This window comes from Triplophysa dalaica, chromosome 7 (assembly GCF_015846415.1).
Source record: "Triplophysa dalaica isolate WHDGS20190420 chromosome 7, ASM1584641v1, whole genome shotgun sequence".
NCBI lineage: Eukaryota > Metazoa > Chordata > Actinopteri > Cypriniformes > Nemacheilidae > Triplophysa > Triplophysa dalaica.
The window spans coordinates 18771428-18795664 of NC_079548.1; the positions used below are offsets into that span (position 1 = coordinate 18771428).

General features: G+C 37.8%; 1 protein-coding gene across 1 annotated transcript in view; it reads right to left on the bottom strand.

The window, feature by feature from the left end:
• Nucleotides 1–3353: 3353 nt before the first annotated feature.
• Nucleotides 3354–24237, bottom strand: part of shisa9b (shisa family member 9b) — a 33109-nt gene continuing 12225 nt past the window's right edge. The window contains 2 exon segments of the mRNA XM_056753829.1: nt 3354–8912; nt 12779–12925. Coding sequence (XP_056609807.1) covers nt 8512–8912; nt 12779–12925 — 548 coding nt within the window. The 3' untranslated portion in view covers nt 3354–8511.

Below are 24237 nucleotides of genomic sequence, written 5' to 3' on the forward strand. Positions count from 1 at the left end.
GAGATGGACAGGAAAAGGTCAAAGACATCAGGCGCCCAATTTAGAAACGAAAAAGAGGAGAACGAGCAAAAGTATTCAACTATATTCTCTCTGTATGATTATTAGGGTATCCATGTCATGAATGAAGGGCTAATGTTAATTGGTGGGTATAATTCTTAAGTTTGTCAGCCTTTTTACTATGATGCTTGCTATGCCTCTACAACAATAATTTGTTTTTTCAGCACATTTTTGTGTTGGCTTTTTTGGGGGGGCCCTAGAAGGGGATCTTGCCCAGGGTGTAATTCAATGTAGAACCGTCACTGTATCAGAATGCTTATTTTCTTTGTATTATGCACTGTTTCATCGGACATATGTGCCTGGCCCGAACTTAACTTCTGGTCTGTGTTTGGTTGCAATATAACCATTAATACTTATTTATATTAATAGTTTATTGTATATTAATTGTAGTAAATTCAATAAAATTAAACTGACTCAATCGGTAATAATACTTTGCTTAGGTCTTCGGGATGTTAAAAGTGACCCACTGCCGAAAACCAAAAATTTTGTCATGAAATAAACAACCTCAAGTCGTTCGTGAAGCTAAACGTAGGTCTTGGGTTGACGAACGACTTGAGGGTGAGTAATTCTTTTTTTTTGTGATCAACATTTTTTATTAGTTCAAAATACAACGAAAACACTCACAAAACCAACAACAACAACAACAACAACAACAACAAAAAAAGGGAGAGAAGAAGAAAAACAAAATAACAACATTATAAAACAAAAGACAAAATAAATCAATCAAAAGATAAAATAAATAACAAAACATCCAGACAGAAAAGTGGGCAACAGACCTGCTTCCTGCTTTGTGATGGAAGAGGAAAGAGAATATAAGTGACTATAATTTATTCACATATTCTAGTATATCGGACCAAAAGTTGTGCCAGGCATCAATAGTAACAGGTTAAGCCTTATTAAGACGTGCTGTTGTATGTTCAAAGGACACTATATTTATAAGATTATGAATCCAATATGTTTTTTTACACATAGTTGGTGTGAACCAGTTCTGTATTATTGCTTTTTTAGCAGATGTGAAACCAGCAAACAGCATTTTCTTTTTTATCAGACCTACGTCCAGATAAGAGTCATCACTAAGAAGACATAAACTTGGATTTGCATCATAGTCAATATGTAATAGAGAGGATAAAGTAGAATTAACAATGGTCCACATAGTAGAAACAATTGGGCATTCCCAAAACATATGGAGAAAGGTACCTGATATTGTACTATTGCAGATATGGCAATTATATGTTGCTTGTATCTTCATTTTAAACCTCTTGTAGGGGTAATGTATGCTCTATGAATAACTTTGAAGTGGATAAGACGATGTGCCAGATTTTATGACGTTAAACTGAGATTTGACCACACCCTCTCCCAGTCAGGTTTTATACTGAGACAGGATAATTTGCAATTCCAGATAGAACGGCCCTTCCATCAAACGTTCCACCCTTTTCCAGATTCTAATAGAATTTGCTACAATAGGACCAAATCTTTGGTTAATAGCTTTCTTTCCTGTACCAGTAAAAGGAATATCTTGTAATCTATGTGGTTTGACAATGTCAGATTCAATCACTCTCCACGAGACTGTAGAGTCAGATTCAACCCAAGTATAGAGAGCCTGCATTTGGAATGACCAGTAGTATAGTTCAAAATTCGGTACAGCCAATCCCCCAGAGTTTACAGAATGCTGCAGTGTGGCAAGCTTAATTCTAGGTTGTTTACCATTCCATATAAATTTGGAAATTTAAGTTTTTATCTCCTTAAAATAGTTCAGGGGTGGAGAGAGTGGTAACATAAAAAACAAGAAATTGAGTCGAGGCAACAGATTCATCTTAACTGTAGATATTCTGCCTTGGAGGGAAACTTTGAGGCTATTCCATCTTTCGATATCATTTTTGATCTTCGTTAAAATGGTGTTGTAATTGTCTCTGGCTATTTTATTGATGTTTTTATAGATAGTAATGCCCAGATATGTAATGGAGTCCTTAACAGGGATAAATGAGGGAATATGGGATTTAATTTTAATATTATTAATAGGCATTAGTGCAGATTTGCTCCAGTTAATTTTGTAACCTGAGAAACTACCAAAATGATCAAATTCCTTAATTATGCAAGGTACTGAGGTGTCAAAGTGATCCAAATATAAAATGATATCATCGGCATATAACGAGACAACATGGTTATGTTCATGAATCCTAATTGGTGATGCTTTAGACATTCTAATAGCTTGTGCTAGTGGTTCAAGTGATAAGCAAAACAGAAGTGGTGAGAGAGAACTTGTTCCTCTTTGAAGAGGAAACGAGGGAGATACAATATTGCTAGTCAGTACTGATGCCTCGGGTGAGTGATATAATGTCTTTATCATTGAAATAAAGCGCTTGCCAAAGCCAAAATTTTGCAAAACTGCCCACATATAGTTCCATTCCAGACTATCAAAGGCTTTTTCTGCGTCAAGTGAGAAAACAGCATAAGGACTCATGTAAGAGTTTGCAAAGTCAATGACATGGAGAAGTCGGCGCATATTATCAGACGCATGACGTCCTCTTATAAAACCAGTTTGATCTTGATGAATTAAACTGTGAATCACCTTTTCCATGCGAGAGGCAAGAACTTTGGCATATATCTTTGTATCACAAGGAATTAATGAGATAGGCCTGTAACTGGAACAATCTAAAGGATCTTTTCCTTTTTTTTAAAGTAGAGAAATCAGAGAGGTTTTTTGATCCCTATGAAATTTGCCATGCTCACAAAGGTGAGTGAATCAAGCATAAGAGGTCCTACGATATCCCAGAGTTCTAAGTATAATTCAGGTGGGATACCATCTAAGCCTGGTGACTTGCCCTTCTGAAGATGTTTTAAGGATTCATAGAGCTCTTCCAGGCTTAGAGGGGTATCCAGGGTTTCCTTTTCCAATCCTGAAATCTGGGCCAGTTCTAATCCATTTAGGTAATTCTTGCAAGATGATTCACCAAAACTGGTTTCCGACTTATATAAATTTGAATAAAAATTCCTAAATATGCCATTAATCACCTCGGGATTAGTAGAAATCTGATCATCTGGTGATTTTATTGCACTGATATAGGCCTTTGACTGGTGAGTAATTCTTGATAGAATTTTCATTTTTCGGCCGAGGGTCTGGTCCACATAACGTTTGTTTGTTTACACTGTTGCCGCTGAAACCACCTATAATCTTCCCTAAGAAACAAAATCTTACTTTTGTTGTTCGATACAATTTGAGATTCCCATAGCATTCCTCTCTAACAATATCTTTTACATAACATTTCTTATTACTTCACCCAAATATACACAGAACATAGACAAGAGACATTTATTGTAAATAAGTATTGTGATGTGAACATTACAACAGTGCTTAAACTTTCAACTTTCACATAGAAATGTTACACAGAATATGCTGTTTAAAAAATGTACCTTATTGTTTAAATGTGATTTATGGGCAGTAAGATGTTCATTTTTCATTCCCAGTAAAGAGCACACTGAGGCACACACAGTATTATAACCGAATACTACAGTATATTGACACATTTTCATATAAACCTGGATGACAAAATAACCCCGTTAATAAATGACACTTATGATTTGATCTTGTTTGGCGGGTCACTTTAATCCTAATTGCTTCATCTATATGTGATTTACAATATAGACCACTGAACTGGACAATTGGTCTGTTTAGTAACTACTATGCTACTACTTACAAATATCAAGTTATCTTGTAACTACTCTGGCATTATGTGAAAAATATGACAATATAATAATATAGCATATTCAAATCTATTCCCAGAATAAACAAATAACAGTTCATTCAGTTATTACAGTGGGTTTCTACTTGTCAAAAGTATTTGAGGTATTACCTTTCAAAATGAAACTCTATAAATAGGCAGGTGGGTTTTAAAAATGAAACAGTAAGAGAAACAAACAAACTAACTAACAGTAATAACAATCGCAGTGGGGATGTGAAGCTTTTTTTACTATGGAATAAAGGGCAATTGTAGCACAGCCTATACACATATATGTGAGAGAATCCAGAATCCGTCCTTTGAAACAGGATCACAGCGTTAAAGTTTGTCAGGTAATTTGCAGCCCTTTATGGTGTAATGTACAGATGATGGATTGCATGTTATAAACTGTTGTACACTAGTCATTTTATCTCTTGACTCAAGCCCTCTTTTAGATCTTCCTATGTTCTCTGCATTCATCTAAAACATTAACAAATGCTCCAGAGCGCTGAAAGACTCAACAACAGAAACAAACATACGGATTTTAACATGAGCGATGCAGAAAGTGGGTGTCTGTTAATGAACAGCAAGGCACAACGAGAGGCGAAAACAACAATTGGTATTAAAACAACCTCTGTGTAAGCTAAACGTGATGCGGTTTCAAAGATTTATACGGATAGTTCGCCCTAAAGTCAAAATTCTGTCATCATTTACTCGCCCTTCTCTCAAAAACCTGTGTGACTTTCTTCGAGAGAACAAAAAAGAAGATATTTTGAAGAATGTTGAAAATGTTGGACTCAAAAACAATGCAGGTCAACAGGTACTGCATCAGTGTTGTTCGGTTACAGAGATTCTTCAAAATATCGTGTTCTGTAGAAAAAGACAGTCGAACAGGTTTGAAAACACCAAACGGTTTCCCTCGCGGAAGGTCTGCATTCGATTAAAATGAGCTAATATTTCAAATTCACATTTTATGTCCAGTTTTTTTCTCATGTGGCAAGTAGCCGTGTAATAAGCGGGATAATGTACAAGCAGCCGGCTGTTATCTCGAAAAAAACTTTGAACGAAGATTTCTGCGATAACAACCGACTGTCTGTACATTATCCCTTACATTGTCATTCTCTTCAGCGCAGTCACATCTTTTTATGTAAATGAGGCTTGTGTTAGATTGCGAAATCAAGTCGCCGCAAATTTGCCTGGTGCAATTAAAAGTTAGCGTTGGAGCCATCACTGGAAACCAGGCGGTGAACGCAACATTAACAGAGCAATAAAACAGTCATTTGTGTACATATTTTGTTTACGCCAGCGGTAATTGACCGGCGATGATGATCACATGATGACATTGGGCATATATCCAGATGTGCCATGCCGTTAAGGGCACTTTTGGTGTGTTAAGGAGTCAATTTAGGAGCCTGGACTGTAATGGGGAAAGCATGTCCTAATAGCGTTCGTCTGCTGCATTCAGAGCCATTCAATTTGCATTCTGAACACGGTGTGTTTGCACCAAACCTGCTTTACATAAAAAACAGATGGCGAATGCAAATAAATTCTATAAGTGGGCAACATTTAATGAACAGCAAGTATTAACCTCATTATTTGAATGATTATTTCGGACGTGGCTGATTCTTATGTCAAGGTGGATGTTTCGTGTTTCAGATTATGCAGTCGTAATGAACCTCAGGAATCTTGCTGTGAGGCTTCCTCGAGCTGCACAGATCTTGTATGTTCTCTGTACTAATCCCCATTGATTTCAGGAGAACCGGTACAGTAGCGGATTCATTAATTCCAAGAAACGTCCCCTACCCGGTGAGTGATCCTGTAGGGGGCTCTGAGTCATCAGGTCACCTGCAGAGAGACACTCAGGTTTAATAGACGTTGAGTGGACTCACTGACTGACAGAGCTGCGGTCATTATGTCAACCTTAAGTGCTGGTTTGTTGCAGGTTGTTGTAGCCGTGACGCACAAAGTCAGTTTTCAGATTCATGAGGAGATGTACTTAAACTGAGCTCGTATTGTTATCTTTACAGAGGAAAATCTTGAGAAAGCATCGATTCCGTTTGGAAGCCAATTTGATATTGTTTCATTGTTCATTTCTTGCAGCGATTATTTTTTATTTCACAAATTTCCATACAACTAAAATATGGATAGGTCAGTCACGTTGAGTATGCAATATTACTTCTGACTTGGCAAAGAGTAATAGCAAAAGGATATGAGGTCAGGCTCCAGGGCTACTGTACTGAATGAAGTATAAATAATATATTGAAAATGTTCAAATATACGTCAAGTTCACTTTTTCGATACATTCCCAAAATGAGATTTAGTTCGATGTTTGATTGTGAGCCAGTATCAATCTGTGGTGTTTAGACCTGTTTGTCAGTTATCTCTAATCTATACATTAGAACAACTCTTTCATGTTTACATATACATAAAAGGAAAGGAATGAAACACAAAATTTAGTGTGATCGGTCCTTATAGGGAAGGTTCATCTTAAAACGAAAATGAGGTCATCGTTTATTCACCATCATGTCATTTCAAACCTGTATGACTTTCTTATGCACAACACAAGAGTAGATCTTTTGAGAAACGACAGTAACCAAACAACATTGGCGCCCAAGCCCATTCACATCCATTGTACAGACACAAATGAAAGAGTCATATACAGGTTTTGAATGACGTGAGGGTAAATAAATGATGACAGAATTTCTATTTTGGGAGAACTACCCCTTTAAGTCTACTACATACTAAAAGCAGTACATACATTTTATGCCTCGTTTCCACTGAGCAGTATGGTTCGGTACAGTACAGTATGGTACGCTTCGATACGGGTAACCATTATCTGGCTTGCGTTTCCATTGACAACAGGTAGGCTTGAAAGTAGCGATCGGCGTCATTCTCACGCAACAAAGCAATCTGTAAATTACAATGGCGCTTACTGTATTGTCGTTCCCCCAAAGAGTATAGATACCAAGAGGCGCAACTCTGGTGCTTTTTTGAGAGAAAACAGCGCGGCTGCCATTTTGGGGTGAAAATGCTTGATATCTGACAAGGTTTCTAGCCAGTCAAGGCTTTTGTCGTCATGTATTATCATCATTCAGGTTGAATTTCAGCTTTAACGTTTTATTTTTTAAACAAAGCAGCTGATATTGCCATCGCCAGAGCAGAAAGCAGAGTCGCTTTCACCCCAAAATGGCAGAAATTCAGGGCGCAGGTGTTGCAATGGAACGATCTATTGAGTTTTGCATCTATACTCTTTGGTTCCCCTTGTAGTAGGCTCAAGTGACGATTCTCTGAAAACCAATCAGCATTCTTTAGTGAGACTAGCTCCTCCCATTTGGTTCCGGTACTATTGGTACTACTGTGCAAGGTACACTTACGAAAGGGTCCCAAAAAAGTGGTACGGTACGGTTCGCTATTTGGGTACCATTCACAGTGGAAACGGAACTGTACCATACCACACAGTGGAAACGAGGCAATAAGTGAACAAAAATCCCCTATTCCAAACCAAGTTTATGTGACTGTGACCCACAGCATGTTGCAATACAAAACCAGATATTTAAGAATATAATTCAGATTGTTAGACAAAAGCTATTGAAATTAAAACCAAATGCTTGCCATTTTTACTCAACCTGTAAATGTTTGCCCTTATGTAAAGTTAATCTGCACCTGAAAGCTTCACATCATGACGCTAAAGACAAAAAGAGCAACTGCTCAATAAGTTATCAATACTAAACAGACCGAGAAAACATTAATGGCAGTGACTGCAATAATCTTGTCCGGTATCAGGTCGAAAGCCTTCCACCCTTATCATAACTAACATTGAAAAAAAATTGTGTATCATTAACCCCACATTCATCAAATTCTACAGTTTACACTAACAGAAGGGGCATTTGCAGTTCACACGAAAGAAAATTGATGCAACAGAGGGGGAAAATGTGTCGAGAACACTGACAGGAACACGGTAAACAATAGATTTGTTTATATTTATGCATCTTTGTTATTGTAGAATTGCCGCGTGCTGAAAATCACAAGAGCTTTCAGATATTGAGTTCTTTAGTTTTTGGAAAGGCACAAGGCCAGCGTTCGTCAGGATATAGCGCGTTAAACTGCTACAGGTTTTTGGTGCACGCACTGTGGAAAGTCAACTAGTGTTGAAATGAAATCTGAATTCGTCTCTAGCCGGATACACAGTTGCCCTCACATCCTCCTTTATCGTTCAAACTGCTTTATAGATGTTCTTTAGATGTGAGGAAGATTTTGACACTGTTTGTCCTTGGTAACATCTGTTATGTACAAGTTTGTGTGAAAAACAATGTGTCTCGAGAGAGCTCCTGCTGTCACTGAGAAACATTTGTTTCCGTAAATGACATTGGTCCCATCTTTTAGACTTCATTGCATTGAATGTCATCACGTTGATGGATGGCCTTAACAAAAACTCATCACTACAGGTGAGATTGGCATTGTGAGGGAATGGACGCAATGAAAAAACACTATGCGTTTCCTTTCGAACCTGGCAGAAGTTCAACGCCTGCCCGTTCGATGCACAACCGCCCAAAGACAAACAGCACACATACAGCCAACAGATAATGGGCCGTGCGGACCTCGAGCCAGATTGGTCGCTCAATCTCTCCAGCAGGCCAGCATCCTAATCCACGCTTCTTCATCGGTCACACCTTCTGTGTTATCCGTTCCATGCATCCGCTCAGGACCGGGCTCGATAAACCCACTGCTGTGGCCTCAATTACACGGTAACCTCGGTCTTGCTGTTGGTGACAAAGTACGGATGAGGAGGCAGGTAGTGCTGGCTGTGACTGGACGTCAGCTCGTTCACTTGCTCCACGGTGGAGCCGTGTTTCCTGGGAGCGAACGTGTGCCGACGGCCTAGCGTCTCCGTCACCTCCCACCCTTTCAGCATGCCGGGGCTGGCGATGGTGTTCGAGCCATAAGCAAGCGGATGGAAACTGTGGACCTTGGTGCTTTTGGACTTGTGTCCGTTCTGCTTTTGGCAGGGGAGCTCGGGGCTGTAGGGGTTGGTGGGCTCCTGCTCCAGACTCACAGAGTGCATGGGAAGCGGGGTGCCTTTCGCCGCCAGGTCGGCTAAGTGTCGTCTGTTGGTGTAGAAGTTTTCATTCGCCTTCTCAGCTGGAAACAGAGAGAGAGCAAATGGGAGGAAAATTCAATAACGCTTCGTTATACAGATGCAGAAAATCATCCTGATTGCTGATTTGTTTGTTCGCACCAGAAAATGACACACTTAATGCATTAATACTTGTTTTCCCCAACGAGACGTTTTTCTTCTTAAAATTGTCTAACCCTTTTCTTCAACAAACAACTAAAGCAGCATGAGTTTAGTGTGAATATTTTGGAGCTTGACAGCCTGGTTCACTAGTATGAACTGTCATTGTGCGAAGATTCTTCAAAGCTTCTTTTGCTAAAATAACAACATATGAATCTTGAAATAAATGATGGGTTTCTTTTGCCTTTTGGTTTACATGTAAGAACTTAAAGGGGTTTGGCAAACACAAATAATTGATGTACTGTGAGTATCTACTGTAGTTTCATATGTAGGTATGTGTATGTTAAAATGTCTATACGCATAGTACATCTGACAGAAAAAAAGAAAATACTTTACTGGTACATATACAATTATATAATAAGTCATATAATTATAGCATTAATAAATAATTAACTTTTTTTTAATCAATCCTTAAAAACTATACACATAACAGTACATAGTGTCGCTGTCCTTCTAAATTCTCGGATGTCCAAATTCTCAGTTTTTCAGAAGATTGTAAAAAAAACTGTATTTTTTTATTATTCAACACTCTGCACAATGTTTTTAATTGGTTATATTTTTGTAAAGCCCAGTGACAAACTAATACTATGACTAGTAATAACAATTAATTATTAAAAAAAATAAAAAGCATAAAATATGGAGAAATGAGGTTTAAAAATCACAACAACGCGATATAACTGTTGGGATGTCATGTCAAAGTACACTGGTATTGACAATGTCCATGATATTAAAAATATGGATTATTGATATGGTGTTAATTCTACACATATGATTATCTAATTCAGCACCCGTTTAAAGTTGTTCCTTCAAGTGATACTTCGCCCGAAAATGAAAATTCTGTCATCGTTTACTAACCCTCAGAACATGTTGTGCTGGAAGATATCTGAACTGGAAAAATGTAAAATCTCATCCCCCATAGACTCCCATAGTATTTATTTTCCCCACTATGGCAGTAAATGGTGGATGAGATCTGACATTCTTCCAAATTTCTTCCTGTGCTTTCAGCAAAACAAAAAAATTATACCGGTTTGGAACAATGTGAGAGTAAGTCACAATGGTTACAAACTCTATTTTCCTCCATACACTTATATTTTAAGTCACTCAAAGACCAAAAAGAGAGAAAACACTAAAGAAACAAAGTCAAATTTGACTGATAGCATCATTTATTTCCACAGATGTCACAATAATATTGTTATCGTGAATTATTTTGGCTACGATAACCGTGTAGTGAAAACCAGATATCGTGACAGCCCAAGCACATAATGCATTATCAACAGACTTTAGGGTTTGTTTACAAAAACCACGCAAAGCAAGTTATCTTGGAACACCTTACATATTTATAAAGCAAGTTGTTAAGTTGCCAGTGTGAGTAATGATCCCGTAGTCTGGAGGTGCCTTCTGCAACCTTCTTATAATGCACTTCAACTTGGTCTCTATTTGTTTTCCGTTTTACCATAAATCAAATGTGTTCTATGCAGCCAGGTGTGAATAACTAGCACCATCAACTGAAAGCGTAAAGCATTTTACTATTCCCAAATAAAGCAGTTTCAGGTTTCGAATCCATCTGGTCAAAATGACTTTTTTACTGTTTTAGTTTATCATCAGTAGTCATGGTGCATTTGAAAATCACTTTGCACTTTGCATCTCTGTTAAAATGGCTTATCATGTTGTTTTTGGACAGAATGAGTTTACACGCTGCCAACTGACACAATCCGACAACAAAGTCAGCTGCATCAACACTGACATTCAAACGGTGCCCAACAGCTTTGCTTGTGAAGGAATTATAAATGTTTGCTACAGTATTTGTTGCAGTCACTGTCAGCCCGCACCAGTTGACTCAGTGTGAAACATGCATTGCTTAACCAGTCAACATTATAAACTGGCCAAATCAGACCATGTCACAAAATCATTTCTTCTTTCATTTCTATTTCATAACATCCAGTCAAAGCCACCGGAGTGTCGCCTTCAAACTCAGCCAGGCTTTAATTGGGACTGACTATACGCTGCTTGAAGTCTTCCTCATTTCACCATGACATTTTCAACTTTTTAATTAAATATCCTTCAAATGACCTTTTTAACAGGCTTGACACCCCCACGTTCGCAGATCTGAAACCTCTTACCACGACGGCCGCAAATAAACCGGACAGACGAGAGAAGAGTTCATCTCTGATGAGACTCTTTCATTCGCATCAAAACACTGAGATTGCACCGCACATCATAGGAATAGCAGGTACTGTAATACAACTCATATGATTGACCTACTGGCTTCTCCACAGTGATGTGCTTTGACATATCGGCCTGTTTCATATCAAAATCTCTCCAGCTTTGTTTTTACAGTGATTGGTACTTTACACGGGCTCATACACAAAAATGTTTCAGTTGCGGTCGAATGTCACAAAGACAGTCTGGCGTCATACATGTCACTGCTGTCTGTCCACTGCCAGCTGTCTTTTCAAGCATTTTGTTAAACTTCACATATGGCAACCCACTTCTTAATAATCATTATATTATTTTACAGTAAAAAAACATCCTTTAAAAAGTTTTAATTATCTGAGAAAAACACAATTACGCTATAATATTGTATTACATACATTAGTCTAATATTGGGCTATTAATTAAAGAAATTCTTGTGACATTTAGCTCCATCTCCTTTATTTGAAGTCACAGGTGGCAAATACCACTGTGATGAGAATGACTATGCCATTTTGGCAATAAGGTTGCCATGGCAATGTTGTTTTAAGCATGCAGTCAGATGCTTTAGTGATTGAGAAAGAGCAATGAGGGATTTCACAGAGACTCTCATAAGCATAAATATACAGTAATACGGAGTGCCAGACGCTGGGCTTGTTTTTATGGCGGTTTTGCTCAGAAGTGCTGCTTTAGACTTATCATTAACCCCATCAAATGCATCTACATGTAAATAAGAAATAGCAGGACCATAACTGACATAAATGCAGGCTGACATCATCATTTGTAAAGCAAGAAAAAAACAAGTGACAGTAACTTTGAATGAATTCACAACAATGTCACTTGTTCATACTTTGAAACCATTTATGTTGCCTGTGTTAAAAATGCACTAAAGTGACAAGCAATTTGATATAAATTATACAGAAAGCAACTGAGCAGGAAGTAATGTCCGTTTTTTTACTAGCTCTGACACGACCCTGGCATTGTGAGCTTATTAAATGCCGTGGTCAGACTTTCAGCATGTGAAATTTCTATGCAGACACCTGCGTATGTGGGCAGAAAGCAGATATATCACACACTTTAGTGTTTTTTTATTATCCACACATTTTACAAGCTGTTTTGTACAAAATGGGATCATTCGACACTGTTATTTAAAGGCATTTTCTCAAAAGGTTACGCCGTGATGCGTCATTATTCTTTTAGTCACACGTTGTCTCGTGATACACATTTGCAGGTAAGAGTTCACCCAACTTAAAACGCGAATGCGAACACAGTGAAATGTGATTTTTTTGAGCACGATCTTGTGTTTCCGATCTGCATGAATGGAAGTCAGTGAAACATAGTCTAGTGTGACCATGAGATTTCCTTTTATACTCTACATAGAAGGCACATCTACAAACAAAATGGGAATGGGTCTCTGCATGCTGATGGCACAAAGACAGCGCGTTTTAAAAGCCTAATATACCTACAGATTTGATACAAGAAGAAAAATGATGGTGTCCCAAGCATGTTAACACGGCCTTACCCACAGCCTTGAGCGAGGCATACTTGTTGAGCTCCATCCCGGCTTGAGATGTCTCATAAGGGTGGGATACCTGTCCGAGGGAGGGATACTGACTCATGTTCTGCATCATAGACGAACCAGGCGCGACACTGTTTATCTGGGTGCCCTCTAAAGCAAAGACAAAAAGAGAAACAGACAACCGATTTGAGGACAAACGTAACAGATAACAGTTTCCATTTTTATTAACACATTTGGCAGAGGCTTTATCCATTTAGTGCCTTTAAAGAATACATCCCTGGGAAGTGAAAACCATGACCTTTGCGCGGCTAACACAATGCTCTTCCAATTGAGCTACAGTCATGTCTCTATTTTTGCACCTATTCTTTACATAAGTGTTGGTGTTTCATTCAAGCATATGAGGGGAACGGGTTCAAAATTGTCTGCCGAGAACAATTGCAGCTGAATTTGGAAGCCAGTGATTTTGAAAGCTGAAAGCATTATCATTTTAATAAAAACTCCTAATCCTTATTGTGAATTAATGGCTTTGAACTGACCATCTTTGGCACAGCATCTCATGCTTATGTTTTTAAGCAAGCATTGAACAGTGTTTCTCTTTTATTTGAGCTCACAGGAGTTGTGATGTCTTATCAGATTCCCCTAAGTTACGACTTAACAATATCTTAAGCTGCTTGAGGTCTGTTTCATCAAACCATCAACACAACTTCTGGATTCTCTCATTGGTGATTCACTTTATGCCACCCACCGGAAGCAGATCATTAGCCATAGATTTCTGGACCCCCTGCCAGGCTCTCCAATGCGACTAATCAATCCTTTTGAACTGTTAATGTCAAAACATGTTAATGCCAAAAGCAATGGTAATCTCCTCCCGGGATCCCATTCGATATCCTTTATTTAAACACAGCCAGAGTGGAACCTTAACTGTTGCTTTTTTATGAATTATTAATTTATTCATATTAATTATTAATTTTTGATTACAGCAATATTGTCACCCGTGAGGGTCACAGATGGTCCGAATCATAAACGCATAAACGCATCTGGCCAACTGAAGGGGCACAAAACCATGGTAAATCGACTGGTCTTGTGCCGCCTGGCATGAGGGGGAAACCAGATGTTGTGGGGATTATTTGTAACCAGTCACATGAGACAGAGAAAGTAAAGTCGCACATCAGAGAGGAATTTACAGGCAATACAGCAACACACTAGCTATCACACGCTCGGTGCATCTACAGTACTCACTCTTTTGTGAATTACACACCGAGTACTCGCGTAGCGTAGTGCCGGCTGATCTTTCTCTAGCCTTCTGAAGTGTTTTAGTCATTGAACCCTCCTTGACCTGTTGTTGTCCTGGAAACCCCTTGAGTCCATTTTTTTTACCTGGTTGTCTATTAGCTGTTAGATCATACAGTTTGTAGCACAGGTCGCACTGAAGGGCTCCTCTGTTCTAAACAAAGCTCACACTTCAATCACTGATGGATTGAATCTCTAATGATCCAGATACTAATGTACAAAATATAAATACAAGTTTTAAACCTTAATCAGTTTAGCCAAATATGGGTAAGAGTGTGTTTATATTGAATTTCATTGTGTTATGTTTTTTTTATTTTTATAAATAGCAATATCAGACAGTCATGTGATCAACAGGTCAACATATTTACATTTTAAGTATATAATATCATTATAAAAGTGCACTTGCAGACTTGGAAAATTTGTTTACTGTAGTTTGATTATGGTGGTTTAGATTATTCATTTATACATTTGCAGATACTATCATCCAAAGCAATTTGCAATGTAATTATGGCTTTTTTCTCTCGGGATTGAACTCCATGACCAATGGAGCAACAGGAACGCAGATTCATTCTCTTCTAGGCTCATTCATCTCAGTCATTAACTGTGCATTGTTACATCTCACTTTTGTAAAAAAATATTAATGATAGTGCTCATATGAAGCTCATATGAATTAATTCATTAAAATGCTTGAATTAATAAAATGAATAAACAAATGATTTAAAAAATCTACATTCTTTCGGGATTCATTCAATGTGGTAAGACAACAAATAAAATGTTGCTATTTTTATTTTGATCACCTCGTCTGATCCATAGATATCAATAACTAGACACCTCATTCAAGCCTCAATGCACGTAGGCACGTCCGCCGTCCTGGAACGTTCCACTGACGTCAGTCGCAGTTTACTAGAATGCCACAACAATACGCAGGCATGACTGTGCATTTTAAATCCCCAAAAATTAGATACCCTTTCGTTGTTGTTTGTTAGTTAAGGAAATATAATGTTTGAGTTTACACAACAACAAATATGTTTTCATAAACATACACGGTCAGCTTACACCTTAGCGTTAACGGGCCGGCTTGGCAGGGTTGCCAGATCTGTCAAACAAAATCCTTCATCACAAGCCTAACGTCCCTAATCCAACAACAGAACTTAACATCCATCCATCCATTTTCTACCGCTTATCCGAACTACCTCGGGTCACGGGGAGCCTGCGCCTATTTCAGGAGTCATCGGGCAGCAAGGCAGGATACACCCTGGATGGAGTGCCAACCCATCGCAGGGCACACACACTCATTCACTCACTCACACCCTACGGACAATTTTTCCAGAGATGCCAATCAACCTACCATGCATGTCTTTGGACCAGGGGAGGAAACCGGAGTACCCGGAGGAAACCCCCGAGGCACGGGGAGAACATGCAAACTCCACACACACAAGTCGGAAGCGGGAATAGAACCCCCAACCCTGGAGGTGTGAGGCGAACGTGCTAACCACTAAGCCACCGTGCCCCCCCAGATCTTAACATTCATAAGCTATAAAACAAAATCTTCCCACTCTTAGACTGTGGATAATACAAACCAGAGCATCAGTTCCAAAGTAACCCAATTCCACTGGAAAGCTGCAGACTTGGCAACACAGACCAACTCGCACAGTTCCAATATAGCTGACGACCTTCATATAGCGGCCCATAGAAACAGATGCTAATGCACCATCTAGTTGATATTTATGGGCTGATCCATAACTGGTCAGTTATTTTACATTAAAGGTTATAATGAATAATCTAATCTATTATATTCAAGACACTCTTCACTGACTGGAAAATGCATTTCTTGTACTTACTCTTGTACTTACTATTAACTTGTACAAGTACAAGTACTATTCATACTTTCATGTTCAAGGCAAAATCAAGGCCCCTATTCAAAATTATTTTCAGTTTTTCTTAATTAACTATTTATAGGTAAAATTATTATTTCTGTTTCATTCTGTGAACTACCATTTTTTTCTCCCAAATTTCAAATAAAAATATTGTTTTTATTTGCATTTATTTTCAGATAAGGAAAACTGGAGAAACAGGTCAAATACAACAGAGAATGTATTCTGTATTTTTTTCAGACCTCAAGTACATAACAAGTTCATATTCACTTTTAAGCAATACAACAGTATATCTGTTTCTAGGATAAATTTAAAGATCATTTTTTTGTGATAACCTGGATTATTTATCACAGTTTTCAGTGTCTAGTCATGTTGTCAGTCTTCCACATTGCTGTTGGCTAACTTTATGTCAATCCTGAGGTCTGATTTTGCTGAAATTCAACCGACACTGGACCGAAATGACCACAATAACTCTAAAAATACCTCTAAAATAAATGTCCATAACCGTATACCTACATCTTTGAGACTTTGCACATAAGGAACATCACTTTAACAATAAAGGAAACAACCAGAATCGTTTCGCCATTTGATTTCTCAGAATATAAAACATAAATTGTCAGAAATGCGTCGGTTAACATGCTTATAAACCAGGTGTTCAGAGTCCTGTATCTAATTAAATGTGAGGAAATTAATTACGCCATGATCTGGAATCTCTTAGGCAGTGAGATTATTTCCAGTTCTATAATCAAAAGAGAAGATGAAAACATGTCATTACGCCGTGAAGCTATAAAGGAGGGTTAAAATGTCCCATCACGCAAAATGAAATGGCTGTCCCGGTGTGCCTGAATGATTATTGATAGTCTTCAGAATCCATCTTTCAAATGCCGAAGTTAACCTACCGCAGCGTTATCTACACCAGCAACTTCCAAACGGCTGTTTCTGTGTCCCCCGTCCCAAATTTCGAAACGCAATCTGCATGGGTTAGCTGCGAAACGGCAGCTGTGGGTTTGGTGGCAGGTAATGGATTTTCATATCCGCTGACAGTGACGAATCTTCTTTCTGACATGATCATTATTCAAAGCAAGTATGATGCTACCTCCAGCTTATTGGTATTGATGCAGAGAGACACTTTGGCATTATACAAGACACAGACCTGATTTACCATTAAGTCATGTTATTACCTTTAGCCTTGGGAATCGAAGGTCTCGTGCCTTACAGTACAAACACACTCCAAGCATGTGCCTTTGTATTCCACAATTTGTATCCCATGCCGTTGCTTTAGCATGCATTACATATTCACTGTAATGAATGAATTTTTCTCTGGTATCCATACCGCAGTTACCAGTTTGAGAAAAGGAGGTGGAAAGGAAATAATCACTATTATTTCTGCCCCACAACATCACATCTTTCGGATAATTGGATCGGATGACGTCCGGTACAGTACAATCAAACCCCATGAGAACATACTACAGAAGAAATTAGATGGGTTTGGGGAATAACTAGCTTCGGATTTAGCCTCTGTAGAGAATCTTCAATATCTTTTGCCTTCTTTGTGTTGCCATGCAACCTCCAATACAATGATAAGAATGTCTGGTTTAGGAAACCACAAGGACAGTTTTTGGTTCCTTATTCATGATAAAAAGTACATCTTTTGTGAAGGAAAATTATTCAGCATTATAACTTTGACACTTGCACATGCACAAATTATCACAAGTGAAGGTCTCGAGGTCTAAAAATAAACTTCCTAAAGCAAGTGTCTGGGATGTATAGCAACCGAGCAACAACCACTGAGATGAATGATAATGCTGAGGGATCCAGTATACACCTACTCGAAGCGAACAGCTGGTCAGGGGGTCAGTAGCAGATAAAGCTGCTCATATTTGGCTCAAAATAGATTTGCAAATGACAAAACTAACTGTTGGACTGACAGAAATTGCTATCATTTGTCAACGGTTCAGAGAGAGAGAGAGAGTGAGAGAGGCATTTATCTGAGAGATGTCAGCTATGCGTGAGATGTCACTCTGGGTTGGGTTCTCATCATTTTGCTGCCAAATTGTCTGATTGGAATTTAGCCAATTTTAAAGGAGAGCAACTTAATGAACGTGCCAGTTTTAGTTACGTTAATTGCACAGCTTGATTCCCTCCTGGACTGTGATTCAGAAACGTTATCTAATGCAACTAATGAACATGACTGAAAAGATATGAGGGACATTTTTGACATTTAATGGAAAAAAAACATGAACCAATAAGGAAAATACTTGGAAATATGTGACCCACAAAACCAGTCATGAGTAGCACAGTTATATCTGTAGGAATAGCCAAAAATACATTGTATGGGTCAAAATGATCGTTTTTTACTCTTATTCCTTAAACCATTAAAATATTGAGTAAACATCATTTTCCATGAAGACAGTTTGTGAATGTCCTACCATAAATACATGAACACAATTTTTGTTGAGTGGATGCAGCAAAATCGTGAACACAAATTACCGGAAACACACTACAAACAAACAAAACTCTTTGGGAAGTACCCACTCAAGTTTGGTATCTATGTAAAGCTTAGAAAATCTTCTTTCTGTAACGTCATTACGGCGCTAAGCTAATAGAGCGTTTAAACAAACAAAAGCATTTTTCATGATGAAAACCATCTTTTATTGCAGATCCAGATTGCATGTACCAGAGTCATTAAAGATTTATTTTCAATTTTAGGATAGTCTATTGATGTTTAAATCAGATTTATTTTTATATTTTTGTTTTTTATGTTAATTTTAGTTGCAAGTTTAGCAATTTTGTTGAGTTCTTGTCATCCAATGCTTTATTGGTTTATTTGTATTTTGCGAAATATTAGTTAAGTGCTTCAACTTGAACTTCTTTTTTGTTAAGTTTTTCAAATCAAATTAAGTCCATTATTTTACATTTACATTTAGTCATTTAACAGACGCTTTTATCCAAAGCGACTTACAAAGAGTTTAGGGAGCAACAAGCAATATGTCATACAGGAGCCATAATACTACATTAGGTGTCAATACAAAGTTACTGGTTTCAACTAAAGCTAGACCACTACCTGTAGAGAGAAAGGTTTTTTTTTTTGTCTGTCAAGTATTCACAGAAGAGATGGGTTTTATGTAGTTTTTTGAATGTGGTGAGAGATGTGGTTGACCGGACAGAGTTAGGAAGAATGTTCCACTAGGAAGAAGTTGTGAAGCATTTTACTATTAAACTATTAAATTTTACTTGATTTAATAGTTTTGGTAAACGATTAAAACCCTCTGCACTCTAGAGAGAGAAAAACGGATTCATATGGAAATTTGTGGATCTGTTTTTGTTTATGCTTCAAAAAATGTTACACTTCTCTCTAGTTTTGTTTGTGAAATGCATTTAAACTAGCACCACACACAGGAGAGTCTGAGTGCAGGAAGACCAAAGTCCTAAAACATCTAAGGAACTTTTTCAAAATAACAAACTCCTGTATTTGTGGTGTGAAGTTTAAGTTTTAAAGAGCCTACTTAATTCTGTATCTCAATGACAAAAAGAGATAATGAATACAGAAATTGGGCTAATTACAGCCTTATTTCCCACTGGTCAAAAACAGATATCAGTGTCGAGCTAATTACTTCAGAGAGGGGTGTGAAATGATCTGTTGTGCCTGATAACCAAAAGGTGCACAGCATGAGGAAGAAATAGTTGAAATATTAAAAATGTCTCCACCGTTATAATAGAGAGAATTTTTTCTTCACACCAAATTTATGTCCTTGAGCACAGTTCTCATCAGGATCAAATATTAGACTGTTAACTTCTGTTAATTCCAGCACGTCATATCTCAAATTCCTAGGTCTGATTCCTGCAGTGTTTCTGTAGCAACAAAAGCAAATTTGTCAAGGCCTTGAAGCAGGAGATAGAAGTTGTCAGAAAAAATTCCAAGCCCAAAGTGTCCGAACCAGATACTTTGCAGAGCCTCATTAAAGATGCATTAGAGTATTTCGGGATCTAAACACAATAGTGCCACGGGAAGGGCGCAGACGTTCTCACACAAAGACACCTATCCAGTCCAAACTGGAATTTCCCTTCCTATCATAAAATAAATAACGTATCTATCAGCATTACGGAGCAATTTTGTGAATAAACATCATGCAATAGATAGCACAGGTATCATGTTTGTATGAAAAGACTAGCTTTTGTCATGCATTTCCTCTAATTTCAGGTGTGACATGACCTTTGGGTTCTCCTGTCTCAGTTGATTGGGCTAACTGTCAAATTTCTGCCCTAAATAAATCCACATTGTTTCCTGCACAGACTAATTTACTTTCTTCTTTACTTTTTGAATTGATAGTAAAGAGTTACAAAAGCATCATGCTCCAGAAAAATATATTCTCTATTTACCAGTTCTGAATAACTTAGTTCACCATGCGAGAAAAGCCTTTTCTATCCCTTTTTGTTATATTTAAAGGATGTGACTGTTACATTAAACTGCTTTGAAAAAAATCTCTGACTTATTGACTTGCATGACTCATGACACAAACTTCACACGTGGGCAGCCATCTTAAACTTAGAAATCTTTTTCGGTATATTCATCTCTCACCAGGAAATGTGAACTGTACTGTATGTTGTGTTGTCATTTACCTCAAACACATCATGCCAGATCTAAAAAGTAAATGAATAAGTAACATGTTTCGTTTGTTAAACATTAAATGACACAGTTTCCGAAAGCATGCATCATTGCCAAATAAAGAAAGGTGCCGTGTTTTTGCCTGCCAAGCTCCCAACCCTGACCTTTGGCAAGCCTTACCAGCTTGAAAGCCTATTTACACCAAAAGCAAAACAGTTTAAACACACTCAGTCCAAATGAAGCAACCGTACTCTCAGTTGCTTGTTTGACAGTTCAATGGTGATATATTGCAGGGTTTAAACGGCCAGCTTTTTGTAACTGGTACTGATCTTTAACTACTAGGTTTAAAACACTTTCCTCAAATAAAGAAATGCCCAGTAAACAGATTAAATATTGAAATGTGCTGGTGAGTATCAGATGGACTCTGGGCGTGTCTTATGCAATCTTGTCTTGTGGCAGCCCATGTCATACATGTTTCATGTTTCATTTTCCGGCACTTATTGAACCAGAGATCAAGTGTCAGGTTCCACACTTAATCAATGAATTTCAATGATTGTTCTTTAATTTTTCCAGTCAATAATGATTAATATTGCAACTCACTCGATAATGAATCATACAGACTGATTTGTAAACCAATGCACTGAAAATGTACTTTACTAGCAAGATTTATTCCCCACCAAGAGCAAAATGTAAAATATGAACAAATATATAGTTAATACTGGACTATTCTCATTCTTCAGGATTCAATAGCACAATTTTACAAGTAATATTGTATCAAATCCTTTACTTATTTCTTTAAATATTACTACCATAATCTTGTCAAATTTCATTTTTATTCTCAAATTTATAATTTTTTTAGATGGAATCACAATCACATCGTACACAGGCCACCTATTGTTTATTAACAAATACTATGAAATGTTCAACAGGTTTTCACCAGGACTTACATTGAACTTTCCATAAGCCCCATCATTAATGCGGTATTGCCTGGTGGGGTTATTACCATAAAAATGTAATACCCCATCCTCTGCCTCAAATTCAATAAATATTAATGGACGGAGATCAGCACAGCATTACCCATTACACACTCTCAAATATTCCCATAGTTATTACTCAATACTGCTGTTTGCACCTCTCCTGCAAAAGCATTCTCACTCCACCTTGACAGCCTTGAGATAGACAGACAAGCACGTTACAGGTTTTTGGTTTTCAGTGAGTCACATCACAGTGAACAGGGGAAATGATGTAACAATACAACATGATGTGATTATACAACATCAGAACAAATGTTGATGCACGTCAATTGTGCTCAAATAGTAACGGCAGACGGCAAGTGAACGCAAAAAGCGATGCAGCCAGCATTTTGCACTTATTTTGACATGCGACATGTGAACGGACCCTAATATTTCTATTATTAAACTGTCAAACATAAAACATTTAGTTTCTTACATCGCGCTGGCTCTTTCAAAGTTAAAGCGGACCTTGACCTCAGCCTCTGTCAAAAGCAAATAGCATAGTCGAAAATAAATGCCTGTATGATCAGATATGTAAAATTATAGTTTGGCAAAAGGCAGATTCGACCTTGCATTCATATGCAGCATCAGAACTACCACACAGAACCTACTGGGCAAGTCCACTGTAACTTAACTCCTTAAAGTCACCATGAAACTGATGTTGCGATTGACTTATTTTCCGTATCGTGACGTTTATCTGTGTGAAACGGCTTCTGAATTAGAAAAAATGTATGCCGGGGCTTTATTTTGCCATTCCCTTCTTGATAGGTTTGTTGTACTTTGGTTTGTTGATGCATTTTCAAGTCCACATTTAATTTTGCAACACTCAGAGCGCTGTGTGTAAATTAAAATGTAATCCCAAATGTTCAACCTGTTAATGCATTTAGGGAAAATAACATTTGAATAATCATTTTTCTACAGTTTTGCTTGACTATCTTAAACATATATAATCAATACTGGGGATTGCTTTGTAATTTTGCAACATGAAGAGCATAAAAAAATCTATTTCAATTACATGATTACCGATGTGAGAACTGACAAATATAAATTATATTATTGTATTTTCATTTTACACCTAACGTTGCACATACATACTTTTAAATGTATATTTAAATACATAAAAGCATTGTCATTTTACATACTGCATTGCCATTTTGCATATTGCATTTCAAGTTGAAATCAGCTACCATTATGCTTCCATACCTTTAAGTGTGGTTTGAGTGTGCAAACGCTGTTTTGGTTAAAGGAGCCAGTCTTTGCTGTTTTTGAAACTTTGATTATGTTTTTTGGGTGTTAAACAATGGATGTTCTTTTTAAAAAAAAACGCCTTGTAATTTACATATTTAAAGTCTATTGTTCACCGCTGTCCCTCTTCTCACTAAACATCTGGATTTCTTCCAATCTATATGAAGTCCCTCTTTCCGATGATTGGTAAAGCTGACCCGTTCTGTCGTGATTGGTTCCCCGCTTAGAGTTTGTGTATGAAGATGTCCCCCCACCCATACCATATCAGCCTCTCTTTGCACATGTATTCATAAACTTTGGCTTTGAGCAATAAACAGTAACAATGGCGTCAACTTCACTTTATCAGTTAACAACATCCGGACTGATCGAAGTGTAACGGAGGTCTGCTAGTGCATGTGCAAACATCAATCTTTGTTAGAGATCACAAATGTATTTCCTACAATGGCGAGGGAAATGACACCGGACCGAATGACGTCAGACCAGTTATGTTTCTTAACACTAATTACAGAAGCGTTAGTTTTGCCTTTTTATATTGGACCCGAGTTGGATAATAAAACAAGCAGATTGACCAGGAGACATTTGCAAGCAGGACTTCAGAGGACGTTTTATAGAAGTGTTTAAGAGGTAAGCGCAAACACACACACACACACACACACAATATCAGTGTATAACACAGAACAGCTTTCACAGCCGATTTTAAAGTCATGGAAGCTGTTATTTCACCGTTGGTTATCTTAGAATGTGTGTAGCTCATTTTGCAGGTATTGTTTATGCTCTAACAGCAACATTACACACTAACTTAAGGTTGAAAAATGTGATCGTGGGCAACTTGCTCTCTAATATTACCCGTTGCAGACACCAGCTCACAAAAATACTTTCAATGAAAACACTTCCCTTTGTGGCAAACTCACTATGCTTGGGCGTACATAAAAATGTACATTTGTAAATCTAAGTGTGTTATATTTCAGGACTATTACTGGAGGCAATAATGAGGGCATTATGTGGTATGAACTTGCAGCCCATTTTTGCATTATGTTAGTTTCAAAGTGTGCAACCGTGCTCTCAATGTAATACTTTGACCCAGCAGCCGAACACCAATCACACTCAGCTGGGGATGGAAATGAGCAGTGACACTGTGAGACCATTTGATATCACTAAGTAAGTCCATCCATCCATCCATTTTCTACCCCTTATCCAAACTACCTCGGGTCACGGGGAGCCTGCGCCTATCTCAGGAGTCATCGGGCATCAAGGCACTAAGTAAGTCACAATGTGATAATTCTGTGACATTTCAATTTGTGATATATTGTGATTTAACTCATTTGTTTCATTTCAATTTGTGATGTGCTTTTGGTGTTTATGTTAATAAAATCCTTAAAGCAGAAAAGGCCATCTATTCTACATCGCCTCACTAAATGACTCTGACCAAACCTG